This window comes from Brachyhypopomus gauderio, unplaced genomic scaffold (genome assembly GCF_052324685.1).
Source record: "Brachyhypopomus gauderio isolate BG-103 unplaced genomic scaffold, BGAUD_0.2 sc100, whole genome shotgun sequence".
In the NCBI taxonomy this organism is placed as follows: domain Eukaryota; kingdom Metazoa; phylum Chordata; class Actinopteri; order Gymnotiformes; family Hypopomidae; genus Brachyhypopomus; species Brachyhypopomus gauderio.
In genome coordinates this window covers 96,704-120,135 of record NW_027506921.1, presented here as the reverse complement: position 1 = coordinate 120,135, position 23,432 = coordinate 96,704, and the positions used below count along the sequence as shown (strand labels likewise).

Sequence of the window (23,432 nt, the reverse complement as noted above, 5' to 3'; positions counted from 1 at the left end):
AGTCCTCACTTTGATGTGAGTCCTCACTCTGCTGTGAGTCCTCACTCTGCTGTGAGTCCTCACTCTGTAGGTTATCCTCTGTGGATATGAAAGAGACGAATATCGTGTGTACCACTGTGCTACTCTCTTTCAGTGTCAGGAGGAAAGCACTTTTTCTACAAAACACCAGCCAACCCCAGTGATCAGATGGCACAGTAGCCCATGGGAACTGTAAGGCCTGGTTGTACTTACTACAACAGTATTTCCCCGATTACTGAGACTAAAAACTGGTTTGAAGGCTAACCCTACATGCTCCAGCATCGCGTTCAGCACGTTGCTTAGAGTGAGTGGATCTGGTCCGTCACCCTGTCATGCTTCAGTATTTCCACTGGGGGTGCTAGCGCACAAACCACATCCCGTACGAGGGCTGTTCCTCTCGCCTTCTGTCCAGGCCGTTAACCAATCAGCACCAACCCTAGTCCATTGCCTGAGGAGATGGTACGAGACACGGTATGAAACGAGATGTTCTCTCTACCTGTGGAATGAAGAGTCTGACTGGGCACCAAATCACTGTGTAGTGTTATATTAGCAGTGACACTGTTTAACCTGTACAACTCTTTAAATTAAACAAAAAAAGCTCCATGTACTATTACTGGTTACAAAGACGAAGTGAGCATCTATTTTTTATGAAATGCAACTCTATGGATATAATAACTTTTGCAGAACAACTTGTTTATTGTACAATACTCTGAAATACTGTCAAATAAAACCTTGATATGGTGGAAATATAATTTGTTAAGTGCCTGTTTTGGGCGAGTTGTGTTTTATTTAATAACTTCTCTTTGTGGACTGGTACAGCGTTGCTTTCTGTGTTGATCATCTGTAAAGGAAATGTTAGTTTCATCAGCTGTCTCATGACTCTTCTGAGCTCACTTAACTGAGTTAGAAAATATTTGAGGTCATGAGGAGATTAAGTGATTAGAGGTGAATTGAAATGTTGGTACTTCCCATCTGGGTTAACTGAAACAAGATCACAGTGGTTTATTTTCAATATGTCTCCTTGATACCTCAGTGCACTCTAAGGAAATGTGGAGTCAAAATGAAAGTATTTAAGTATACAGTGAAAAATTGGATAAATGAAAATCAATAAATAATCAACAATCGAGAACAAAGTTGGTCAAAGCAGAAGATAGCTTAAAATACCCATATGAGAGGTGATTTGTTAGAATAGTTACTTGTTTTGGCTTGAATTAACATTTACGTATTAGATGTATATATGTAACATATGGGCTTTTAAACCTTACTAGTCACAAAGGTCTTATAATATGCTGGAAGAAACCTTTATCTATGAAAGGTTTACCACATGAGCCTAAAAGGAAAATGAGGTGATAACACGTGGATGGTGAGGTGGATACGTTCTGTGAGGATCTACGAGGAGTGTCTGGCAAGTGGTCACCACATCTAGAGTGATGCTTGTAATTTAAACAAAACACATGAACTAAGTAGGACAAAGACAGAGAACACACGTTTTCAGAATTATTCTATCATAATATCAATATCAATCTATTCTATCATTAAAAGGAGGATTTAATGAATGAATAAAGTGAACAAAACAAAAACCTGTGACAAGGTCCGAATGAAAGACATAATGACCAGCGGTCAACTGGTACAAAAACAAGACATATATAGACAAACGACCATCAGGTGAGACGGATCATAGGCCCCGCCCACCTGAGGGACAAACACAACGCAACAGGACAACTGCCGCTAATGACACTACTGAAGTACAGTTATAAGCATTCAGTACTTCTTTTTAAATTTTTATTGACAAATACATCCAGTTTAAAGTAAAACTCAATATTTACAGTGTTCATACTTCTTCTTGAAGACTCCTGCAATTGGCCTCGGCATGCTGGATATGTGTTTCTGGGCAAAGGTTTGAGTGATGGCAACCCATTCTTGCCTAATTGTTTTGAGTTGATCAGAGTTTCTGGGTTTTTGTTTGTCCTTCCTCTATTTGAGGACTCACCACAGGTTTTTGATGGGATTAGATCTGGGAAGTGTCCTGGCCATGGTCCCAAAATGTTTATGTTTTGTTCACTGAGCCACTTGGTTATCACTTGGTGACATGAGCATGTCCATAATGCACATAATTGTACTTAATTATACAATATAAACATCTGACAAAAGGTTCTAAAAAACCACAATTTGTTTGTGCCATTCTCAAAACTTATGGTCAAAACTGTATGTCAGTTCATAATACACCAAACACAGGTATAATAATACACAGGTAAGTGCTACGAACAGTGTTAGTGTTACATAGAATGTATAAGACAGTAAAAGTAGGAAGTTCTTTTTCATGAAAGTGCAAATTTAAGAGCTTAAACTGCAGAACGGTCTTTGACCTTCGTCAGCTGAGCAAGCTCGGTGCTTCTGAAGTTTTTGGAGTTGAAACCAGTTTTTATATACAAAATCAATGTTTAAATCATCATTCAGTTCATCTTCTAAAGTTGCAGATCAGTTCATCTGCCCTAGCAACAACTGGCAATGCAAAAAGATATGTCATTAACGCAGAGTCCATTACCATAAAATGACTAGCCACTGGAAATGACAAATCCTTAATTCTGACAGCCCAAGAATGTTCAGTGAAATGATCGTCAAGCCCTCTCCTGGTTTCTCTGATATAAAGCTGATTACATCTCTTGCAATAGATAAAACAGTCAACTCCTGCAGTGAGGCATGAGAATTATGGGTAATAAAAATTGATCCTTGAGGGCTGGTTATTTTAGTGGCTGTTTCAATAAATTTACATGTTGAGTGGTTGCTGGCTACAGCACAACAGTTGTTATTTGATTACATATCACACTCTTGACAAGCATGTATTTGATGTTTTTGAGGCTTGGCATCATCGTGGAAGATTTTGAGGTGTTGTGTATCATAAACTTTGATGTTTAGGTGAGCACCAAAGAATGTCATTTTCTTAGTAGTAGATTTATAAGTCATAGTAGGTCGTAAGTATTGTTATAAGGTATATTGTAAGGTTTGTAAGTAGTCAGTGCACCAGTTCTCTCATGAGGTAAAACACAAGCAAAGGCATCAATTATGATTTCCTTAGTAGATCTACAATTATGAAAATATTCACACATTTCTAAAACAAGAATTCTCATTGCAGATGTTTTCATTGCTGCAAATGCTTGCACAGATGATGTATGACCCAGAACAGCCTGTTTCTCTCTAAATCTTGTGTACCTCATTTCATTAAAAAAAACGAGTGCATTGAGGTATTTCGCAATAAAATCGTCGTATATTGACGTCAGGGTTTGTCTACTGAACAAATTGAATACTATCAATCCGTTGTAACAGTCTCATTTGATGCGTTTCTTCGTGTGTCCACTAGCGGGCAATGACGTGCAGGGTTTTAGTTTTTCTGTAGTAGAGAAGAAGAGGAAGGCGCGAGGGCGCTAATCTAGCCGGTTGCAAACTTTGGCCAGCAGTGGCGAATTTATATCCGAAAATGAATTGGTAAATTATCTTTATATATGTTTATATATATTATGAGTGACGGTTTTGTTGTTGTTTGTACGTTTAAAGTGATTCGCAGTAAGTTAGCTAAGTGGTTGACATGTATGTAGGTAGCCTGCTAGCGGGGCCTTCTGCGCATGTCGAGTGTGTAGAGATTCTGTTATTATTAAACTCACGTATAAAGGACACGGTGTTAACTCATCTTAGTGCTATTTACTGTAGCTAGCTGGTTTTATTTGTGTGTGTGTGTGTGTGTGTGTGTGTGTGTGTGTGTGTGTGTGTGTGTGTGTGTGTGTGTTTACTTCAGACTCTCAGTGTGTGTGTGTTTACTTCAGACTCTCAGTGTGTGTGTGTTTACTTCAGACTCTCAGTGTGTGTGTGTTTACTTCAGACTCTCAGTGTGTGTGTGTGTTTACTTCAGACTCTCAGTGTGTGTGTGTTTACTTCAGACTCTCAGTGTGTGTGTGTGTTTACTTCAGACTCTCAGTGTGTGTGTGTGTTTACTTCAGACTCTCAGTGTGTGTTTACTTCAGACTCTCAGTGTGTGTTTACTTCAGACTCTCAGTGTGTGTGTGTGTGTTTACTTCAGACTCTCAGTGTGTGTGTGTGTGTTTACTTCAGACTCTGTGTGTGTGTGTGTTTACTTCAGACTCTGTGTGTGTGTGTGTTTACTTCATACTCTGTGTGTGTGTGTGTACTTCAGACTCTCAGTGTGTGTGTGTGTGTGTGTGTACTTCAGACTCTCAGTGTGTGTGTGTGTGTGTACTTCAGACTCTCAGTGTGTGTGTGTGTGTACTTCAGACTCTCAGTGTGTGTGTGTGTGTACTTCAGACTCTCAGTGTGTGTGTACTTCAGACTCTCAGTGTGTGTGTGTGTGTGTACTTCAGACTCTGTGTGTGTGTGTGTGTGTGTGTGTGTGTGTGTGTGTGTGTGTGTGTGTGTGTGTGTGTGTGTGTGTGTTCAGAGTCTCAGTGTGTGTGTTTACTTCAGCTCGCTAGTGAAACTGGAGTAGAGACATTACTGACCTGGCTGATGATCCTGCTAGGTCCAGTGTTAATTCTGACTACAAGTCCTAACTTCTTAGCCGCAGTTATTACACAATACCAGTAACAAGCCACTGGTTAATGAGCAATGTCACGTTACTCTCAGTTGCTGCTTACTAGTTTTAGCAAGAAGACATTGATAATTCAACAACGTAAACGTCTTCTTAATTTAAAAAAAAAGAACACTGTGGTGGTGTTTTATTTTAATGTATTGTTTGCTATTCAATATGGTCGTTTGTAGGAGCCAGAATTTGTTGAACTCTCCTGTTATTCGTGAGTCAGAAGTGACGAGAGCTGCAAGAAGAAGAAGCAAAAAGGCAGCGTGTATCCTTCAGTCTGGTCTCTACAGACACACCTACAGACACACCTACAGACACACCAACTGGTCCTGGTGTCCTTCAGTCTGGTCTCTACAGACACACCTACAGACACACCAACAGGTCCTGGTGTCCTTCAGTCTGGTCTCTACAGACACACCTACAGACACACCAACAGGTCCTGGTGTCCTTCAGTCTGGTCTCTACAGACACACCTACTGGTCCTGGTGTCCTTCTGTCTGGTCTCTACAGACACACCTACAGACACACCAACTGGTCCTGGTGTCCTTCAGTCTGGTCTCTACAGACACACCAACTGGTCCTGGTGTCCTTCAGTCTGGTCTCTACAGACACACCTACAGACACACCTACTGGTCCTGGTGTCCTTCAGTCTGGTCTCTACAGACACACCTACTGGTCCTGGTGTCCTTCAGTCTGGTCTCTACAGACACACCAACTGGTCCTGGTGTCCTTCAGTCTGGTCTCTACAGACACACCAACTGGTCCTGGTGTCCTTCAGTCTGGTCTCTACAGACACACCAACTGGTCCTGGTGTCCTTCAGTCTGGTCTCTACAGACACACCAACTGGTCCTGGTGTCCTTCAGTCTGGTCTCTACAGACACACCTACAGACACACCAACTGGTCCTGGTGTCCTTCAGTCTGGTCTCTACAGACACACCAACTGGTCCTGGTGTCCTTCAGTCTGGTCTCTACAGACACACCCAACTGGTCCTGGTGTCCTTCAGTCTGGTCTCTACAGACACACCTACAGACACACCAACTGGTCCTGGTGTCCTTCAGTCTGGTCTCTACAGACACACCTACAGGTCCTGGTGTCCTTCAGTCTGGTCTCTACAGACACACCAACTGGTCCTGGTGTCCTTCAGTCTGGTCTCTACAGACACACCTACAGGTCCTGGTGTCCTTCTGTCTGGTCTCTACAAACACACCTACAGACACACCTACAGGTCCTGGTGTCCTTCTGTCTGGTCTAGTGGTGGGGTGACGCGTCGACGTTATCGACGTAATCGACTACAAAAATACGTCGATTTGCAAAAACGTGCGTCGACGCGCCACAAAGATGGCCACGCCCACTAAAACCATGGCTTTCTCTGGGGAGTATGCAGCGGCTAAAAAATCTCGACCACGAGCATCTAAAGTTTGGGACTATTTTGGAAAGAGACCAAACAACGTGGTGCTATGTACGCTGTGCAAAATAGAGATGGCTTATCACAGCAGCACGACTGCTATGCTCGAGCACTTGAAGCGCAAGCATCCCGGAGCACTTCAAGACAGCAGCGAAACACCACCGTAAGTTCTGTTTTTAGTTAATCGTAAATTAGCACATTCAAATTCACACATTGTAGTATTCACTACAAGTTCTTTTGCTAACTCTCTATATCGGCACGTGTTAAAACGTAATTTCTGCACTGTTGCTGTTATGGTAACATACTATAGTTATGCAAGATTGTTATTCGGTCATTTTATATTTTTCTGTCTACTTTAATGGCCGCGTAGCGGTAAGAGAATAGCTTAAACTAACATTATAGCCTGTCAATGCAGACACGGTTTCGTCTTGTTTATCGTTCTAGTGTTATATCGATGTACAATTACATTTACCCATGATTACCTTTACGATATATTATTTACCCCAGTGATTAAATAATTGTAAGTTATAACTATTTAAGCTTTTAGGCCTAGTTTATAAGTAGAATATTTAGCCTATATTGTATTTCAGGTAAAGTGTTGCCATGATATACAGTAATAGAATTAAATTGATGCAGCAATTAGAATCTGAGGTCTGTTTTTTTTTCTGAGACCTCTGAAAACACAAGTTATCATTTTGAAATATGCAAATATCTTTGATTCTAACATGCTTTGTGTATCTCTTTATAAGCGTCAAGCAAAGAAGTGTGCAGGAATTTTTCCCCAAAAGAAACCCGAATCCATGTACACCGCAGATGGCCGCTGAGCTTTCTGACAGCATCCTTCAAATGATCATCAAGGATATGAGACCTCTTGCTATTGTGGAGGGACAAGGCTTCCGTGAGATGATCAAGACATTTCATACAGGCTATATACTCCCGTCCAGACGCCACTTTACAGATTTAATGGAGAAAAAATATGTGGCCACTTTTGAGAGAGTAAAAACCAAACTTAAAAATGTTACATCAAAAATAACACTCACCACAGATGCTTGGACAAGTATTGCCACTGAAGCATACTTGGGAGTCACCTGCCACTTTGTTAATCAGGACTGGGAGCTTACATCATACAGTCTAACTACAATGCCACTTGAGGAGCGCCACACAGCAGAAAATATTGCTGGATGGGTGGAAAAGACAGCAGAGAAGTTTGGTTTCTCTCTCAGTGATGTACTGGCTATAGTACATGATAATGCTGCAAATGTTGTGGCAGCTCTCAGGATCTTGGAAGAGAAGTATGGAGTTGCTTCACATCGGTGTGCTGGCCATACATTTCAATTAGTCATCAACCACGCCCTGAAAAAGGATCCCCAGATAAATAAGACACTTGGGGCTGCAAGGTGCCTTGTAGAGCATTTCAGGAGGAGTGAGTTGGCAAGCAGTAAGCTTAAACAAAAACAAAAGCTGTGGGGCACAGCTGATCATAAATTGATCCAGGACGTACCCATAAGATGGAACAGTTCTTATTACATGGTTAGTCGCCTCTTGGAGCAGAGGTGGCCGTTGACTGCAACCCTTTCAGATCCAGAGGTCACACAACGAAACAAGCACTATCTGGATCTGAAAGGTGACCAGTGGACACTATTGGAGGAACTGGAGCAAGTTCTCAAGCCTTTTGAGCAAGCCACTGTCTTCCTAAGTGGAGACACTTATGTCACTGCCTCTGCTTTACCTCCACTGGTGAAGGGTCTCCTGAAGTCCACACAGAAAACTTCCTTTACGTCTGGTTCTGTCAACTCTTTTCAAACAACTGCAGCACAGGAGATGGCGTCAAGGTGGGAGGGTGAGAATAAATTCAGGGAAGATGGCCAAAATGTGTGTATTATTGCTGCTGCCCTTGACCCTAGATTCCGCAAGCTGAAGTTCCTTTCATCAGATGATATCCTAAAAGTGCAAGTCAAAGTTCAGACTCTTGCTCTTCAAGCAAAACGGCATGAAAAGGAACAGCTACCACAGGCATCAGTTGAACAAGACTTAGCCAGTGCCCAACCACAAGTTTCAATGTCTGTGCTGGACACATTGCTGGGCTCAGACTCTGAGAAGAACAACAGCAATCAGGAGGACAACGATCAGGAAGAAGACAATGAAATGGTGAGAAATGAGGTACTCATGTATTTTGGTGAACGATGTATTGAAAGGGATAAAAGCCCACTCCAGTGGTGGAAGGAAAATGCAGCAAGGTTCCCCACCCTGGCAATTCTAGCTAAATCATACCTCTCTGTTCCTGCAACATCTACTCCATCTGAACGCCTCTTTTCTGCTGCTGGGAACATTGTGACGAAAAAAAGAGCAAGCCTGACTTCAGAGCATGTAGACATGCTTACATTCCTTCACTGTAATGCCTAAATGTTCTTACAGTCACCCCAACACAGGAGACGTGGAGATTAATGCAGTAAGAGTACAGGGGAAGAGAGATTTGTGTGTATGTTAGTTATTTCTGTTTGTTGTTCAAGTTGAGCAATGAACAATGTTCATTATTTTGCACTGTTAAAAAATAACAATCAAACTGCACTAATGTTTTCATTTGGATTGTTTTTGAATTTATCCTGAAAGTGACTTGAACACAAATGCTATTTCATTTATTTAACAGTTAAATGTGATACACTATAATTTTTTGCTTGAATTTTACAGGCTCTTGCTTTAATTTCATGGGAGATTTTATGTTTGCCTATACAATAAAGGTACAGGATTTTGTTTTGTACGTTAATGCCCTGAAGGGCATACTGTCATGAGAAGATTAAAGAAAATATTGAAAGGTTAAGAGGATTTCTCTTTTTTATAACTGTGGGCAAATCACAACTATTCAATTAATCGATTCATCGAAAAAATAATCGGTAGATTAATCGGCAAGAAAATAATCGTTAGGTGCAGCCCTAGTCTGGTCTCTACAGACACACCTACAGGTCCTGGTGTCCTTCAGTCTGGTCTCTACAGACACACCTACAGGTCCTGGTGTCCTTCTGTCTGGTCTCTACAGACACACCAACTGGTCCTGGTGTCCTCCTGTCTTGTCTCTACAGACACACCAACTGGTCCTGGTGTCCTTCTGTCTGGTCTCTACAGACACACCAACTGGTCCTGGTGTCCTTCAGTCTGGTCTCTACAGACACACCAACTGGTCCTGGTGTCCTTCTGTCTGGTCTCTACAAACACACCTACAGACACACCAACTGGTCCTGGTGTCCTTCAGTCTGGTCTCTACAGACACACCAACTGGTCCTGGTGTCCTTCGGTTTGGTCTCTACAAACACACCTACAGACACACCAACTGGTCCTGGTGTCCTTCTGTCTGGTCTCTACAGACAGACCAACTGGTCCCGCTGTCCTAACGTCTGCGCCACAGTAGCTGCTTCCTGTTCCATCCTTAAATGTTTGTCCAGTTCCACTAGCACAGGATGAATCCTCTTCCCCGGCTGCCATCTCCACGACGCCTGTCTGGGCCCCGCCGTGTGTGACGCCTGCCTCCCTCTTCAAACAGTCCTGTAAGTTCCTCTCTGCACCTTTGCTGGATCTAGCGTGTTTGTGGCCGTGCGCTTAACTGCCACCGTCGCTGCTCTTGCCCACAGTCACTCCACGGAGCGCTCTCAGGAACCCAGATGTGTCTGCCATCTCACGCAGGGGGAGCAAGACGCCAGGATTTGTCAACACGCCACTCGCCAAAGGCAGCGTGAGCATGGTGAGGGTCACAGTGTGCCAGGATACACGTCACTGGGATATACGTGTTTGTCAGTGAGGGAAAGAGGTTAAGAGAAGAGGAGAAAGTCTCTCTTTGGTTCTCCATAACAAACTTTCCCCAAATGCTGTTTTCCCCCGGCTTGTCTTGGGTGTGCTAAATCTCAGAACCTGGACGAGAGTGACTGGACCAACAGCCTCTACCCTTCACCTCTGTCTGTGTTTGGGGATGGCAGCTTCACAGATGAGATGAACGTGAGCGCCGTTGTGCTGAAGGAGGATGACCCAGGAGAGGCTGGTACGCACACACCTCTGTAAATATGTTACACATGCAGGATTCTTTGCTTTCCCTGTACACAGGTTAAAAACCAGAGTCTCCCTCTGTCTCCCTGTGTGTGTCTCTCTCTCTCTCAGCCTCTGTAAGTCTCTTCCCAGAGTTTTTGCAGTCATATTTGCGTCACTCATCCAGTGCTGTGTTTGACCTGTTGGAGGACTACGAGACCATCTGTCAGGATAAGGTATACACACACACACACACACACACACACACACACACAAGTACACAGTGTCCCAGTACATGTTTAGAAAACTAACTAAAACGTTCTGAAATTATAGATGGGATACCCTTTGTTTTAAGTATTGTGGACTGATAAGAGACCGATTTTTATTTTTTATTTTTTTCTCCCACTATTAGTTTTATATTTGCTGGCAGAAGCGTACGACACCTCATGGTCGGTCACGTCTCTTGTTTAGAGCTCCTGCTCGCCATGCTAGCTGCACAATTACGTCAACAAAAGTTGGGAGAAAACGGCGAGTCCTGTATGGGATTTTTTAATATGACCTGTAGTGGAAACAGGTGATTAAAATATATGGAGTAGTTATCAAGAGGAAAAACCCCACGAATCTCAAAGCACTAGTTAATGCAGGGTTGCCAACTCGCACGCATTTGACTGTCTTCACACGCTCTCACACCACACTTGCGATTTCTCACGCCAAAAAAAATATCTAGTTTATTTACCTATTTGCTCTGGCGCCAACCACCGGCGATCGATAGATCGCGATATAACGCTTAATTTGTGTCCATTTTACGTTCGCCACCAACAATTTACACTCGCCACCTCCTCCAGGTTCAAATCTCACTCCAAGCAATCTTGAAAAGTTGGCAACCCTGGTTAATGTGTTGAGACTGGATGTCAACACGACTGTGTGACTCGATTGCCTTCAAAAATTTTGGCTTTTCACACGAACCAAAATAGGGTTACGCTCCTGTGTTCGTGTCTGTCCTAGTCTGGCAATTTTCAGCAGCAATATTACACATTTTGCACTTAAGGCTTCTATCTTGTGGACTGTTGGTTGTTCAACAGTAATTGAGTGCATTTAAAAAAAACGGTATCTTTTGATGAGTTTTTATTACACAATATTTACTTTGGACTTTTTGAATCCTGCACCTGACAAATAACCCAAAGTACAAAAAAACTAAAACTAATACTAAAACTAATGAAAACTAAACTAAAACTAAGCTTTAAAAAATTATTAAAACTAATAAAAACTAGCAAACATGCTCCAAAAACTAATTAAAACTAACTGAATTAGAAAAAAAGAGTCACAATGAAATAAAAACTAAACTAAAATGAAAAATTCCAAACTCTTCTAACCTTGGTGTGATGCGGTTGCAGGTGAAGACCCTGCAGAAGTTGGTTCTGCGGTCCGCCTCCACGCAGCAGAAGAGCTCCAAGACGGCCAGCATCGCTTGGCTCCTGCAGCAGGAGACGCTCACCTGGAGGCTCATCACCTCGCTGTACAGGTGGGGGCAACAGGAGCCGTCTCCCGCCCCGCTGGGGGGCCACACGGGGACACACAGGGGCGTTCCCCAGGACTTACCCTGTGCTTAATTTCCTCAGGGACCGGATCCAGACGGCCATGGAGGATGGGATGATGGACATTACTGTAAGTGTTCTCTGAACGTTCTGATGACGTTCGCTTGTGTGCGTGCCCTGTTTTGGGAATTGTGTGCCGGGAACAGAGCTGGATGTGATGATGATGATGATGATGATGATGATGATGATGTCGTCTTCATCAGGCTCCCAGTGAGAGTGAGAAAGTAATAATGGAGCAGTTGTTCCAGAGGGACAGCATGGTCCGACAGAGCCAGGTACACACACACACACACACACGCCTGGTCCGACAGAGCCAGGTACACACACACACGCCTGGTCCGACAGAGCCAGGTACACACACACACGCACGCATACACACACACACACACACATGGTCCGACAGAGCCAGGTACACACACACGCACACACATGGTCCGACAGAGCCAGGTACACACGCACACACACACACACGGTCCGACAGAGCCAGGTGCGCACACACACACACACGGTCCGACAGAGCCAGGTGCGCACACACACACACACATGGTCCGACAGAGCCAGGTACACACACACACACACACACACACACACACACATATGGTCCGACAGAGCCAGGTACACACACACTCCTCCTTCCCTCCTTTAATAGCTGTTTCATAGTGGGTGTAATGCTGTATTTATCTCTAGTATATGTTCTCTTCACTAATGTGTGAAGCATGTATGAATTTAAGAGTGACACTGTACACCATCTGGTTAAATTATGTAATAAACTCCGATAACTAATTCACTGGGTCACCAAGTTAAAGATAGCTGGCACATTTCAAATATGAACTAGCCAGACTAATCTGTTTAAACACATTCAACTGACGTATAATTGACACAGCTTGAGCTGATGCAAAGACACTTTTTTGTGGAAAGGAAATAAACTCTACTGTTCATAATGGTGTACAGTATGAAAATGTGATGTATCAGACACCACCTGTAGTGTGAACTAATTAGATGTGTATGTCGTGAAACTCCTGACGTGATTTATTTGTGTGTGTTTTCCCTGCAGCTGGTTGTGGACTGGCTTGAGAGCATAGCTAAAGATGACATCGGTGACTTCTCTGATAATATCGAGTATTATGCCAAGTCTGTGTACTGGTGAGCATCTCCTTCTTGAAGAGATTTACATAAAACTGCATTTCTTTACTTAATATTTGTTTATTATTCTTTAATTCATGAACACATGTGTATGGACATCACTAACCAGTAACTGTATTAGCTGTTTTAACCAGTTAGCCTCAGTCATAAACGATGTTTGCAGGTCTGTTGGTGTCTTGTGCCTGCGTGTGTATTCATGTACGTGTGTGTGTGTGTGTGTGTGTGTGTGTGTGTGTGTGTGTGTGTGTGTGTGTGTGTGTGTGTGTGTGTGTGTGTGTGTGTGTGTGTGTGTGTTCAGGGAGAACACCCTACACACCCTGAAGTTGAGGCGTGACCAGTCCAGGGCGGGTTTCAGCAGACCCCTGGTGACTGAGCTGGACCCTGACGCCCCCATCAGGCAGAAGAGACCCCTGGCTGACCTGGACCGGGAGGATGACACACGCCTGCTACGACACCTCTTCACTCTCATCCGCGCCGGCATGACCGACGAGGTGTGTGTGTGTGTGTGTGTGTGTGTGTGTGTCTGTGTGTGTCTGTGTGTGTGGGGGGGGGTTGTTTTATGAGTATTGTCCGTTTTCTCTCTCCGTGTGTCTAGGCTCAGAGACTGTGCAAGCGTTGTGGTCAGGCTTGGCGTGCAGCCACGTTGGAGGGCTGGAAGCTTTATCATGACCCCAACATCACTGGAGGTGACACACACACCTGTACACACACACCTGTACACACACACATGTACACACACACCTACACGTACATCGACACGCTTAGACAAGTACACACACACCTACACGTACATCGACACGCTTAGACAAACGCACACTTTTCCTGTAACAATATGTACATTCAGTCATTGGTGGCAAATGTCTGTGCTAAACCACATTGTTGTGTGTGTGTGTGTGTGTGTGTGTGTAGGGAGTGCAGACCTACAGCCAGTGGAGGGGAATCCTCACAGGTGTGTGTGGAAGGTTTGCTGCTGGCGGATGGCAGAGGAGGTGAGGTCCAAACGCTTCAGTCCCTGAACGAGGGAGAGGCTCCTCACCTCGAGGGACCCTGGTCTCACCTTGTGTGTGTGTGACCGTGTGTGTGTGACCGTGTGTGTGTGTACAGGAGCAGTTCAACAGGTATGAGCGAGCCATCTATGCCGTGTTGAGTGGAAACCTCAGACAGGTAACTCCACCCCCTCTCATTTTTGTGCTTCTGTCTTTCTGTGTATGGGTTGTTTTTGTGTATGGAGTAACGTTCCCCCCCCGTGCGGTGGTCCTCAGCTGCTGCCCGTGTGTGAGACGTGGGAGGACAGTGTGTGGGCGTATTTCCGGGTGCTCGTGGACACCCTGGTGGAGCAGGAGCTTCGTTCTTCTGGTCTGAGTCAGGAGGACCTGGAGGAGCTGCCCAGAGAGTATCTGGAGGCCAGGTCCACACGCCTCTTATAGCACCCGCTCGTGTGTGTGTGTGTGTGTGTGTGTGTGTGTGTGTGTGTGGATTTCAAAAGCACACTACAAATTTTTGCATCCAGAATCACTTCAACCCTCTGCATAATACTTCCTTTGATTCTGATTATATTGTCCATTATATTCCAGTTGGACGATGGAGAAGGTCTTCGAGGAGCTCCAAGCCACCGAGTCAAAGGTTGGTTTGCCAGGAGGTTCTAGTCGAGTTTCTACTCCTGACCACTTTATGATAAATGACTAGTGTCCACAGGCACTTATTGGCCATTGCATTCGGTACGTCTGAATGATGATTGAGCCAGACGTTTGATTCTGCGTCACAAGTACTCGTATCTTGATTGTGTGATTGACAGAGCGTTCTGGAGGCCACTAAGGAGCACTACCACGTCATTCAGAAGTTCGTCATACTTGGAGACTTGGACGGTAATGCTGTGGGCTCGCTGGGCCTCGGGGTTAGCGGTGTGGTGCTGAGCTGCGTTGAGAGTGCTCGTTCATGTGTGTGTGTGTGTGTGTGTGTGTGTGTGTGTGTGTGTGTGTGTGTGTGTGTGTGTGTGGCAGGTCTCCTGGAAGAGTTCAGTGACTGGTTGGGTAAAACTCCGCCCCTTCCTGCACACCTCCTGCGCTTCATGACCCACCTGGTGCTGTTCTATCGTAGTCTCGGCATGCAGCTCAAGGTACACGCGCCGTGCGCCCTCACACACGTGAAGTTCTACGTGAAGTTCTACGTGAAGTTCTACGTGAAGTTCTACGTGAAGTTCTACGGCAGACATACCAAACCTGTGTCTCCATCTCTCCCGATATCTCCCTCCCTCCAGGAGGAGGTGTGTGTGGAAGTGCTGACGGCCTACATCTCTCTGCTGGTGACGGAGAAGCAGGTGGACCTGATCGCCTTCTACGTCAGCCACCTGCCCGCGGAGACGGCCGTGAGGCAGTACGCCCGCTTCCTGGAGCAGGTGACGGAGAGCGAGCAGCGTAAACACTGTCTGGAGCTCGCCCTCAAAGCCGGTGAGAACGTCCTCTCTGGTCCTCCGTCCATCCCGTCCTCTCCCTCACCTCTCGTCACGCCTTTCTCATTCTTCTCATCCTTCATTCTTCAACCGCACAAATGTTGTCCATCAGCCTGGGTTATATGTTTAAGCATTTTAAGAGATTTGGTCCCAATATATACATGAAGTCTTTTATTTGTGCATAATTCATTTCCATTTGAATTGTGCACTTCCTCTTTTTACATTTTGGGTTATATATAATCTTCAATGAAGGGGTTTTCTGATAGATTTTGCCTGTACTTGGATAACTACCAAATGGACCTTTCTAATGAAGGAAGATGGCTGCTCTAAATGGAAGTCAGTTGTTTGTTTAAAGTGCTCCAGTTTACTGCTGGAAGCATCCGCCATTTCGGATCAGAGCCAGAATCCGATTCAGTGGGCACAGTTTCAGTGTGGCGCGGGTTGCTTATGAGCTGGCTGTGTAAGTGGAACTATTCAGGCAGTACTTCACCAAACACTGTCTGCTGTCTTGACTTTGGGAGTGTGGACACACGTGGTGGAGAGAGAAGTGAAGTGACTGTGGGTGTGTCACACTGTCCCCCTCCAGGTCTGGACGTGGCTGCGGTCACTAAGACTGTGGTAGAGACCGTCAGAGAGAGGGACAGTGATGAGTTCTCCCATCATGACCTGACCCCCGCACTCGACACTGGCACTACAGTGGTACTGAGCGTACACACACACACACACACACACACACATACCTGCTACATGCTATTGGTCTGCACTCCCCTCCACCCAATGTAAGTTATTCGGTAACTATGGTCCAGAACACGGCGTGCTGTGCAATTTTGGGGTTTGAGAGTCTTGTTTTGCAGTGGACAGTAATGTGATTTTAAAAGAAAATGCCGGTAATCACTGTAGCACAAAGAAATATTGACTTGTGGAGTACGACAAGGGAAATAACCAGTCTCAAGAACTCGAGTAGTTCTCAGTCTCAAGAGTAATTATTTTTAGAGTCTTACACTTATGATTATATCATTTTAAAAAATTGTCATTGCATGGGACTTAAATCATTTATATGAAATAAATATCTGAGCATGCACTCTAGTTAATGTTACTCATGGTTGTTGTTCCTCATCTATTAGATGTAACCACTCTCATGCTTCACTCTCCTTAACAGGAAGATCAGCAGAAGATCGACGTCATTGATTGGCTGGTGTTTGACCCCGCCCAGCGAGCTGAGGCCTTGAAACAGAGCAACGCCATCATGAGGAAGTTCCTGGGTGGGTGGAGCTTAAAGCTGCCTGATGACATCAGATCTTTCAAAAACAAAACCAAACATGATAAACGTCCGGCAGATGTGTGTGAGGCTGATGTGTAAACACATTTCACCACTATTTCACCACCACTGCTTCTACCTAGTGGCCTGAGATGACTAGAAATGTTGTTACAAAGTCCAGAATGCAGCTCAGAATCTGAACTGAGCTCCTCTTGTGAGTAACCTGAGGATCTGGGGAGGTTTACATCAGATTAACACTAAACATGGACTAGGTTTTTTTTTTGCTTAACATCTAGATATACAGCTAAATGTAATGTATGAGTTCCCAGTAATGTTGGGAAAACATAAGCCAAGAGATCTAGTGTGATGTACTCGCCAGTATACACGCGGGTTACCAGTATACACGCGGGTTACCAGTATACACGCGGGTTACCAGTATACACGCGGGTTACTGAATTTTTGTTCTGAGACGACACTTTGTCACGGCGTGTTATCCTGCTGGGAGTAGCCATCAGAAGATGGGTACACTGTGGTCATAAAGGGATGGACATGGTCAGTAACAATACTCAGGTAGTGGCGTTGACACGATACTCACTTGGTACTAATGGGCCCAAAGTGTACCAGGAAAATATCCCCCACACCATTGCACCACCACCAACCTGAACCATTGATACAAGGCAGGATGGATCCATGCTTTCATGTTGTTGATGCCAAATTCTGACCATCTGAAGGTCACAGCAGAAATTGAGACTCATCAGACCAGGCAACGTTTTTCCAATCTTCTATTGTCCAATTTTGGTGAGCCTGTGTGAACTGTAGCCTCAGTTTCCTGTTCTTAGCTGACAGGAGTGTCACTCTCCTGTTCTACAGTTTGCAGATATGCTGTAGATATGGACTGATTCCTCCTGACTAGACATGGAAGTGTTTTCAATAAGGCAGCTTCTTTTCTACTAGTGATCAATAGGACAGTAAACGTGATGGCAGAAAGCAGAAATTACCTGGTTTTGTTGTTGTTGTTGTTGTTGTTGTTGTCTGACCATGCCTTCAGTCGTCATACTGTAGAAATCGCTGACGATGCTGTACAAATCTGTCTACACTTCACAAACCAACAGGGACCTTCTCTGTTCATCTGATCTAACCCTGCGTGCCCTCTCTTCACCACAGCCTCCAAGAAGCACGAGGCAGCTAAGCAGGTCTTCGCCAAGGTCCCCAAAGACTCCATGAGGGAAATATACCACCAGTGGGAGGAGCAAGGCATGAACACGCCCTTACCTGCCGAGGAAGACAACGCCATTCGCGAACACCTCTGTATCCGTGCCTACCTGGTGAGAAACCCCTCCCTCTGTCTGCACTGATTGGTTTCTGGGTTGGAGGGGATTAATATACAGGGATTTGTATTTCTGCAATTAACAATAAAAAAATATCTATTCAATCTGGATTTTTAAACTAGGCATTGAACTTAGCTTAATAAATCTTGTTGACTGTATAAGGTGTGTGTGTGTGTGTGTGTGTGTGTGTGTGTGTGTGTGTGTGTGTGTGTGTGTGTGTGTGTGTGTGTGTGTGTGTGTGTAGGAAGCTCACGAGGCGTTTAACGAGTGGTTCAGAAACATGAACTCCCCTCCTGTAAAGCCCACTGAACCTGCTCAGGCCAAGTTCACAGAGAAGGTGGCCTACGAGATGAAGGAGAAGGAATATAAGGTCAGGCGTCTGCTCCTGCACCACCAGCTTCACACACACCCTGCACAGTGTAGTCTCCAGTCCAGCCTCCGTCTCCGTTCATCCTGAACATCAGACTTCTCAACTGAGCCACAGAGCCACAGTCTGAGGAACAGTCCCAAGATCTAGGGCTGCTCTGTAGTGTTTGCTGCTTAATGAGGGACAGCTCGTATGTGATTTTGTATTTCAGATCATTCACTGTGCTGTGGTTGAGCTGTATGTGAATGTCCTATTGTGCGTGTTGTGCACCATCACAGTAATTCTCTTCTCTCTGTGTTGTGGTGCAGATGGAGTATGAGAGCTGGCAGGGCCGGGTGGAGGCCCTGACGGAGGAGGTGAAGGAGCGCATATACAACGTGCTGCTGTTTGTGGATGGAGGCTGGATGGTGGATGTCAGAGAGGTGAGTCACCTGGTGGTCGGCGCAGACGTCCTGCGTGTGTGTGTTGGTTTGTGTACACCGGCAGATTGAATGGTTTGATGAAGCTAATGAAGCTCTGACTGTGCGTGTCAGGATGCCGAGGAGGACTCGGAGAGGTCCGTCCAGATGGCCCTGCTGCGCCGCCTGTGTTTGCCCATGATGACCTTCCTGCTCCTCACCGTGCTCCAGCAGACCCAGCGTCACCAGGAGAGCCTTCGTCTCGCCGACATCATCGCTTCAGACCAACACAGACTCTATGAGGTCACTTCCTGCTCTGCACCACCCTGTCACCCTGTCTGCTGTGCTCCTCTTCAATGTTCTGTATTCCAGTCCACTTTACCCTTTCTGTCTTAATCTCTAGTGTAGTAGCAACTATTTTGGTCTTTATAAATTATTAAAATGCATAAAGCTTGCTGTAATACAGTTATATACAACTAAAGTGTGTGTGTGTCTGTGTGTCTGTCTGTAGGTCTTCACTAGAGAAGAACTTCTGAAGTTTCTTCAGAAGATGAGGGAGTCATCTCTGCTCTTGTTGGATAAAGGGCTGGATGCTCTCGGCTATGAGCTCCAGTCCTAGATTCTGTAACACACCCTCTGTCGTTTTCATTTTGCTGTTTAAAAGAATGAAGCATGTCTTGTATTTTGTACTTGAATAAAGATTTGTTTGAGGACTGGTTTGACCTGGTTTAGTAGATTTGAATTGCAGACTAGAATTCCTGCCTCCCCAAAATAGAACAATCCTCTAGCATAACTATTAATTTACTACACAGAGATGTGTGTGATGCAAACTTGCTTTTACTGATCACATCTGGATATTCTATTTGTCTTTTACTCCAGATCTTTTCTTGGCACCTATTAAACGGCCGTTGTGGTCCCTGCTGTAATAATATTAGTTTCTGAAGTTTGAGTTTCAGAAATAAGAATGTATGTTGAATTACAAGTTCAACAAACGTCCACTTGAACGCGTGTGAACGCCGCCATCTCGAGTGTTAACGCGTGTAGAGTTTGCGTGGTTCGTTTGGGCGACACCAGGTGGCGGTAGAGAGCACTGACGTGGCGGCCCGTCGCGAGCTGCGGCCCCGCGCCTGCGCGTGGAGCGACGTCACAGCCGCGCGCGTGCAGCGAGAGGTCTCGAGCGGTGTAACTTGCAGAAATGGCGAGAGCGATTCGTCTTTGAGCACCGCGATGACATTAGAGCTGCGCGACAGCAGACGCGGGGCGGATATCTGGGCGCGTCCCGACCGGTTCGCGCTGGTGGAGCTGGTGGAGGTGGTGTTGTTTGGGTGGTGTTTGGTAGGAGGTTGTAGTTAAACTACAGGGAGAGTCATGGCGTCACGGCTGCGCGAGCGCGTCGCGTGCGGGCTGCTGGTCAACCTGCTGTCGTCCATATGCATCGTGTTCATCAACAAGTGGATCTACGTGCACCACGGGTTCCCCAACATGACGCTGACCCTGGTGCACTTCGTGGTGACATGGCTGGGTCTGTTCCTGTGCCGTCAGATGGACGTGTTCGCCCCCAAGCGCCTGCCAGCCTCCAGCATCGCCCTGCTGGCCCTCAGCTTCTGCGGATTCGTGGTGCTGACCAACCTGTCCCTCCAGAACAACACCATAGGCACATACCAGCTGGCCAAGGCCATGACCACACCTGCCATCATCCTCATACAGACACTCTATTACAACAAGACCTTTTCCAATAAGATCAAAATCACTTTGGTAAGTGGCGTGGTTGTATTTCACATGTAAGTACATTTGGGTCACTCCTGTTCAGACCGGCTGGTGTCAGATTTACAGCTTTCTGATCACCTGGTTTCTGCTTTTTACACACGCAAGAGGTTAAAGAGTTTGTGCTTTTCTTTCCTGAAAGGTCCCGATCACACTGGGAGTTGTTCTGAACTCGTGCTATGATGTGAAGTTTAACCTGCTGGGCATCATCTTCGCCACGCTGGGTGTCTTAGTCACGTCTCTGTACCAAGTGGTGAGTAAAGGTTCCACCGTTCACACCATCCACCAGTCTCAGCAGATAAAATGGGCTGTTTATAACTTTTTTTAAGCAAGTTGCTGGTATTTATGATGGGTACATTGTCGTAACTCTGACGTATCAAAATTGTTCAGCAGTACTGGTAAACGTAGAAGGAGCACTTTCGGGAATAGTCAAAAATAACTTTATTGTTGACCCATCCTTACACAGGTTGATGTGTAATAGAACAAACGTATAACAGAATGACCAGTTCTCTAGAAGAACCTAAATGCAACATGAACCAGGATCCTGCATGTACAGCCTGGTGTGAGTAGACTGTACCGTCGGCTCTGATCGTTCGGGGGGTTGTGTGTGCTGCTCTTCTCGTGTAGTGGGTGGGGGCGAAGCAGCATGAGCTTCAGGTGAACTCCATGCAGCTGCTGTACTACCAGGCGCCCATGTCCTCCGCCTTCCTCCTCACGCTGGTGCCCTTCTTCGAACCCCTCACTGGAGAAGGTGGCATCTTCAGCCCCTGGTCTCCGCAGGCCCTGGTGAGTTAGAGAGGCAAGAGAGACCTCCCTCTGTTTGACTAGCCAGGCACACCCATCGCTACAGTAATCTCAAAACACACACACACACACACACACAGTCATAACAGCGGTCCTGTGTTAGGAGATCCCTTAGGAAAAACTGGTTATTTACATGGTGAGTTTTGAGCCGCATTACTTACCAACTTACACAGAGACATTTCAGGTATGCAGCTTAATTAAAAGTCTGACTTTGGTTGGTTGCGTGCACAGTGGTGATATTTAGATTTTCTCTCTCTCTTATAGGTGATGGTTTTTCTGTCCGGTGTAATCGCCTTCCTTGTGAATCTCTCCATATACTGGATCATTGGAAACACATCACCTGTCACGTATCCTTCTACTCTAGAGCATCAGCCATCACAAAGATCTCTTTGTGAACGACCTGATATTGTTTTTCCTGTTTGTCAGACAGTTCATGTCTACTCAGCAAGTACTTCCTGCGTGTTTTTGCCTAGACCAAAGCAATACAACGGCTCGTTTTTTCACTACTGAGCTGTTCTACCAAACACAGCCGGTGCTGTTGGCATGGAGACAAGCAGTGCGTTCATGACAGCCTGAGCACCCTCCATTACCGTAGAGACGTGAACCCGTCGCCCCCGTTACCTGAGACACCTGAACCAAGCTCAACAATGAATATAATACCATTTCTATATTGCTTTTTCATTCAAGTTATTAATGATTTGGAACAGCGAATTCCAGAGTTCTCTAAAAAAACAATTAGGGTTTTATAAAACTTGTGGTACATATTGTTAGATTATTATTTAATCCATAAATAGTTCTATTGTTGCTTTGCCAGATGCAGAGTTAAGTGGGTTTGTGGTTTTGCTCTGGCGCACACAGCTGTGGAGTAAGACGGCACTAACTTCACAGTGTGACTGAACTCTGACATTACTAAAGCACTGTTGTGATGTTCCAGACTGATCTGTTTCCCCTGCAGAGGGCGCTATGCTCACACATCTCTGTGTACATTACTCAGTGGGCTAGACTTGAACAATGACCCACTGTGTGTAATCCCTCCTTGTGGCAATAAGGCTTTAGAATGTGACTGGACGCCTCCTCTTAAAGCAACGGTGTTGAAAGAGCAGAGTTGCCACACTTTATCCCGCTTTGCGCTCACACCAGCAAGTGTCCAGCCCAAACCTAACGCTACGTAATAAATTGTTTGTTAAACAGTACCGTTTGAAGCCAAGAAGGTTGAAGCCATTTGTCTTCTGTCTTGAGTTGTTTGTATGTTTGTATGTTCACCAAGTTTGCCGTTTTTAACTTTAACCCTGTAACCCTCACAGCTACAACATGTTTGGACACTTCAAGTTTTGCATCACCCTGCTGGGCGGGTACGTCCTCTTCCATGACCCGCTGTCCCTGCACCAGGGCCTGGGCATACTCTGCACCCTCACTGGCATCTTGGCCTACACGCACTTTAAGCTGGCGGAGCAGGGGGAGGGCAAGAGCAGGCTTGCTCAACGCCCATAGGCTGTCCTCTGTGCCAATCACGGAGCTTGAACCAGTGCTGGTAAAGGTTTGGGCGGAGCCTGATACCGGCGTGGAAAACGGCAGGTTGGGACATAATGGACATCAGAGACGAGACCCATAAACCGTAACCTAGACCCTGGGATATTGGGGCTCGCTGGAGTTATGGCCCTGTGAGCACGATAACGGAAAAGCGTTGTGCAACTTAAAAAAGAGGTTGTTTACATTACATTTATACTATTTTTGCATTGCTTAGTGTCCAAATAAAATACCTATTGCAAAAGTGGATATGAAGGGGTTTTTTTTTATAAGTGTGTGTGTATATATGTATATATTATAAGCCCACATCACTCATGTTCACCAACACACGCCAACAACCAGCTCCAAACGGGTTTCTGTGCCATATGTAGGTGGAATTATTGAGCAATGATGAAAATGTTCTTTTTCATCACTTTAGCCAGCTGCCACATGAAGAATGTGATAGGGCAGGATATGAATACATCTGATTGGTGTGTGGATGTCTCTCTCTCTCTCTCTCTCACACACACACACACACACACATGTAGTTAGGTTAGTAACTGCAGTGTACTGTAGTAAAAGACAGTACTGAAGAAGTAAGCTTGCTTACACTCAGAATTAATTGTACAGTATAATTTGATTATTTTTGTTAGTTGTTTCATGTGCTGTAGTCAACAATAAACACATTTATCATGTACAAATGTTTAATTTACTCTGAATGAACAGGACAAATATTCACCTTTATGCCTGTTGACTCTGTTTAAGATGTTTCATGACCCCATGACACAATTACCGTAT

At 45.2% G+C, this 23,432-nt stretch overlaps 3 protein-coding genes across 4 annotated transcripts; all 3 read left to right on the top strand.

The window, feature by feature from the left end:
- Positions 1 to 3,361: 3,361 nt before the first annotated feature.
- nup107 (nucleoporin 107) lies at positions 3,362 to 19,273 on the top strand. The gene is made up of 26 exons (XM_076992929.1): positions 3,362 to 3,501; positions 4,786 to 4,868; positions 9,449 to 9,550; positions 9,635 to 9,744; positions 9,909 to 10,038; positions 10,155 to 10,258; positions 11,417 to 11,544; positions 11,642 to 11,687; positions 11,821 to 11,892; positions 12,672 to 12,760; positions 13,059 to 13,251; positions 13,356 to 13,446; positions 13,670 to 13,749; positions 13,865 to 13,924; positions 14,023 to 14,168; positions 14,335 to 14,383; positions 14,556 to 14,625; positions 14,761 to 14,876; positions 15,018 to 15,207; positions 15,796 to 15,908; positions 16,369 to 16,471; positions 17,632 to 17,792; positions 18,040 to 18,165; positions 18,471 to 18,584; positions 18,696 to 18,863; positions 19,072 to 19,273. The coding sequence occupies exons 1-26, from the start codon at positions 3,494 to 3,496 to the stop codon at positions 19,177 to 19,179; spliced, it is 2,760 nt and encodes a 919-aa protein (XP_076849044.1). The 5' UTR covers positions 3,362 to 3,493; the 3' UTR covers positions 19,180 to 19,273.
- On the top strand, positions 5,945 to 9,441 carry LOC143497136 (E3 SUMO-protein ligase ZBED1-like). 2 transcript variants are annotated; one of them, XM_076992930.1, is made up of 3 exons: positions 5,945 to 6,174; positions 6,761 to 8,159; positions 9,089 to 9,441. In XM_076992930.1, the coding sequence occupies exons 1-3, from the start codon at positions 5,945 to 5,947 to the stop codon at positions 9,395 to 9,397; spliced, it is 1,938 nt and encodes a 645-aa protein (XP_076849045.1). In that variant the 3' UTR covers positions 9,398 to 9,441. The 2 variants fall into 2 exon arrangements, with proteins under 2 accessions (XP_076849045.1, XP_076849046.1); XM_076992931.1 differs by having other exon boundaries at positions 8,700 to 9,225.
- Positions 19,274 to 19,708: 435 nt separating the features above from the next.
- Positions 19,709 to 22,904, top strand: slc35e3 (solute carrier family 35 member E3). The gene is made up of 5 exons (XM_076992933.1): positions 19,709 to 20,315; positions 20,467 to 20,577; positions 20,952 to 21,110; positions 21,393 to 21,475; positions 22,433 to 22,904. The coding sequence occupies exons 1-5, from the start codon at positions 19,929 to 19,931 to the stop codon at positions 22,617 to 22,619; spliced, it is 927 nt and encodes a 308-aa protein (XP_076849048.1). The 5' UTR covers positions 19,709 to 19,928; the 3' UTR covers positions 22,620 to 22,904.
- The last annotated feature ends 528 nt before the right edge of the window (positions 22,905 to 23,432 follow it).